General features: G+C 34.5%; 1 protein-coding gene across 1 annotated transcript; it reads right to left on the bottom strand.

Moving 5' to 3' along the window:
* Positions 1 to 623: 623 nt before the first annotated feature.
* LOC131643120 (putative disease resistance RPP13-like protein 3) lies at positions 624 to 3,523 on the bottom strand. Its single transcript, XM_058913275.1, has one exon. It carries the CDS (start codon positions 3,441 to 3,443, stop codon positions 1,248 to 1,250), a length of 2,196 nt encoding a protein of 731 aa, XP_058769258.1. The 5' UTR covers positions 3,444 to 3,523; the 3' UTR covers positions 624 to 1,247.
* Positions 3,524 to 4,138: the final 615 nt, after the last annotated feature.

The following is a 4,138-nucleotide window of genomic DNA, read 5'->3' as shown; positions in this document are numbered from 1 at the left end:
TTCATGAATGAATCAAATAAGTTGGATTAATTTACAAATCTAGTGTGAGTTCAGTTTGATGTATTTAGGTCATAAATCAAATTTATCAAATTAATTAATAATTAAATCACAATATTTTCTAATTGACTTAGTTCATTTTCAGCCCTATTCCTAGCATTGTTAATCACTTCATCAACTTGATCTTAGATTTTTGTTTTATATTGGGACATATATGTGAAAATTGAATATTTGTTTTTCTTACTACTAATAATGATGAGGGTTTAGAAGAAAAAAAATGTCAATAATTTGTTTATTTTATCAAAGCGAAGTGTTTTTCCTTTTTTTATAAATCTAATCCAACGTTTTTTTATTCAAATTATTAACAAAATTTTTATTCTTGCATAAAATATAAAATATAAACAAACATCATTTATTATATATATGTAATTAAAAAAAATATAAATTGATAATATTTATCAAATATTTGTAAATAATAACAATTTTTAATTTAATGATATATTTTAGGGTTAAATAATTTTGGAATCCTCTTAAATATTTCAAAATTTATTTTAAGTCCCTTAACGTATTTTCTTCAAAGAATAGTTTTTCTAAAATTTTTAATTCGCATTTTTAAAAATATGGTGTTTAATCAGCAAAGTAAAAATATGAAATCAATAAATAAGGTGTTTAAAATATGGTACATAACTTATAAATTCAAAGTAAACAAGTAGTATTAATTATTCTACAATGAGCTCACATCCTTTTTTAACTTCCAAATTGTGTAGAGTTGCAGCCATTGCTGGGGAGGGTTTCTGAACACGCACTTTTCTTAAGGTATTCAACGACCATAGTTCACTTGGGAGGCTATCCAACTTATCACATTCATCAATATCAAGAATTTGAAGGCGTGGCATTGAACCATTACCTAATTTCCAGCTTCGGATAGGCAAATTTCCCATTTCAAACTCCTGCAGCTGTGGGAACCCATCTTCAACACAATTAAGATCAAAAATTGAACACTGATAGTCTGAAGGCCAGCCGTATGCTGCATTTAAGATCAAACTTTGGAGTTTGGCGAAATTTCCAAAAGCATTCATTTGATCTCCATTAAAACCAGTAATGTTTATCAATGTTAACTTGGTAATGTTGGGAGGAAACATGGCTACACATGTTCCAAGCTCACATGCATTGATAATTTTCAGTATACTCAGATGGCTCAAATGCTTCAAGCTTTGTAAAACTTCCACGGGCTTACAATTGATATTCCATCACACTTCTGAATGATCTTTCATCAGTACAAACTCGATTTCTAGCTTATTCAAATCTTTCAGTTGTTGTAGGCTTAGCAGCATTTTGGGCACATGACCTTTAAACTTTGAGGAGATAAGCACTTCTAATTTTCTTAGTTTGGGGAAACTTCCTTTGCTTATGAGATATGTTGTTTTTGTATCGAGTACAATGCGAGAGATTGTTTGAAGATTCCACATTACACCAACATTTGATTTTAAACGATGCCCCCGGAGCACAATTACCCGATAAGTATACACATGCTTTAGATGCTTGAGCTTTGATATTGTGATGGGAAAAGAAATTGTGGAGTCCCAGGGTGAAGATAAAAAGTCTAATGTTTGTAAATTCTGAAGGTTGCATATCGAATCTGGAACACTTGAAAAACACTGCGAGTTTATTCTTAAGTACCTCAAGTGAATGAAGTTCCCTAAGTTTGAAGGAACCTTAAAACAACATAATCCTTCAATATCTAACACCCGAACCAATTTGCAGTTTTCGGTAATCCATTTCCATTCGTCGCGATAAACATGATTCGGGTCGTAACAAAACAACGAACGAACACATGAATGGTCAACAGTGCTTGAAGAAACATAGTGAGACATGCTAGAATGCACAGACAATCTACGAGGTTTTGTAGTGATTGAAATGTTGTTTTCAGTGCAAACCTGGAAGAATTTATCCTCTTTGCCCTCTAATATGCAGAGATCTCTGAGAAGATCATGGATGCGGCATGATTTCACGCCTCTGTTATCTTTCACTTGTGCTACTTGGATCAAACTCCGATCAATGAGCTCATACAAATAGTCTTCAGCAACATCGCGTACATCTCTACTTCCTGTTTCTTGTATAAATCCTTCAGCGATCCAGAGTTGCAACAATTGCCTTACACGTATTTCAGAATCTTCAGTGAAAATCCCTAGATACAGAAAACAAGGTTTCAATCTTGATGGCAAGTTATCGAGACTGAGTTTGAGTACATCTTTTACTTGAGCCTCGGTTTGGGTAAGATACCAGTTAACATGACCGAATATTTTGAACCATTCCTTGTGTGACTTTTCCTTATTTGCCAGAAGTCCTGCGAGAACCACAATTGAAAGTGGCAAACCGCCGCAACTTTTTACAATTTGTTTACCTAGAGATTCAAGATCACAAGGATATTCTTCTCCTCTAAATACTTTTTTGGAAAACAGCTCCCAACTTTGTTCTTCACTGAGAAATTGAAGATAGTGAGGAGGATCTCGGCCTGTATGCGAGGCAACTTCTTTCAAACGACTGGTTATCAATATTCTGCTTCCTTTATTTTCAACCGGAAAAGCATCTTTTACCTCCTCCCAATCTTGTATTTTCCACAAGTCATCAAGAACCAGCAGATACCTTTTCAACTCCAAGCATTCCCGCACTCTTTTCTTCAGCTCATCATCACTTATGCTTCTACGTTCAAAATCATTGTTTGGCATCAAATTTTGAAGAAGACCAAGCAAAAGCTCTCTGACTCTACATTCGTTTGACACATAAACCCATGCGCGGCAATTGAAGTGCTTCTTCACCTTATCACTGTTATACACTTTTCGTGCTAAGGTTGTTTTGCCTAATCCACCCATACCAATGATTGAAACTACATTAAGTTGCGGCGAACCATTCTGTATGAGTCTATTTATGAGTACCTCCGATTCATGGACAAAGCCCACTACATTTTCCTCCTCCACATTTCTTCTTAATCTGTCAAGTGATTTCATTCTCTCCTCCTCTTCTCTTGCTGATGTTGATTGATCACTGCTTTCTTCACAGTATTTCATCTTGTTTTCATGTATCTCCTTGAGCACCGTTTTGATCTTGTCAATTTTCTCTGCTACGTCGTGGAGCAACTTTGCATGATCGATACTGTGAAGCATTCTTCCCGGCAGATTTCTGTTCTTGTACAAGGCGATGTTGGTGATGAATGTGTCGATAACATCCTCAGCTAAGTGGGAGACATCTCTGATCTGACTCAGAACCGTTTGTTTCAATTCTGTGTTGTTCTTCCCTTGAGAAGAAGTTTTGAGATATACGTTTATGATTTCAAGTTCGTTACGGAGGGATATGATTTTGTCTTCCACTCCAAACAGCAAATTAGCTTCGCGTAGCAGCAATTGGGATAAGTGTTCCAAAAGGAAAGAAACCACGCTATCTGCCATGTATAAGGGGAAACTGTTTACTAGTATTTTGTTAGAGATTGATATGTTGTGTATGTCTTACTTACGAATAGTTGTGGTTGTTGTTATATAATATCCTAATGATAGTATGAAATAATTAGGAAAGTAGAAGGAAGTTGCGTCTCAATAATTAATCAAAAAGGACTTGGTGGTATACTAGTGTTGATTTGTCTTTATTAGCGAAGTTTCCTTTCTTATCCATAGACATGATATTGTCTCAAAATGCATGTAGGTTTTAATTGATTATTTTTCATATGATGATTATAATTTACTTTAAGTAGTAGTTAATAAAAATAATTTCGTAAAACTATTCTTTCCTTTCTTTAATTTTATAAAAAACACAATGAGAGTGTTTGTGTAATGGATTCAAATTTTAGTTCGAACCGGCCATTAAAATGGTGTGAAAATTAAATCATTAATTTATTGGTCGAACTACTAAGTCATTGATTGAAGTGCGTGATAAAATTGAATTAAATCGAATAATTTGGTTGAATAAATCAATTTTTTGGTTTATCACCACCGCTTTAGTCCGGTTCGGGGGTCAGTTCTAACATCAAGTGGTTCCAACCCCCTCCCGATCGCAGTTGCGTGGAATCGAACAGTGGTTCTCCCTTTCAAGTCTAGCGTCAATCACCACTAAAAAAAATACCGTTATAATTGGTCGAATTAGATGATTT

The sequence above is a fragment of the Vicia villosa genome, unplaced genomic scaffold (genome assembly GCF_029867415.1).
Source record: "Vicia villosa cultivar HV-30 ecotype Madison, WI unplaced genomic scaffold, Vvil1.0 scaffold7, whole genome shotgun sequence".
NCBI classification, from domain to species: domain Eukaryota; kingdom Viridiplantae; phylum Streptophyta; class Magnoliopsida; order Fabales; family Fabaceae; genus Vicia; species Vicia villosa.
Note: the sequence above shows the minus strand (reverse complement) of the source record. Positions and strands in the feature narration are given on the sequence as shown.

Bases quoted from the DNA above. Each gene is read 5' to 3' on its own strand.
- LOC131643120 (XM_058913275.1), bottom strand. From the start codon at position 3,443: ATGGCAGATAGCGTGGTTTCTTTCCTTTTGGAACACTTATCCCAATTG.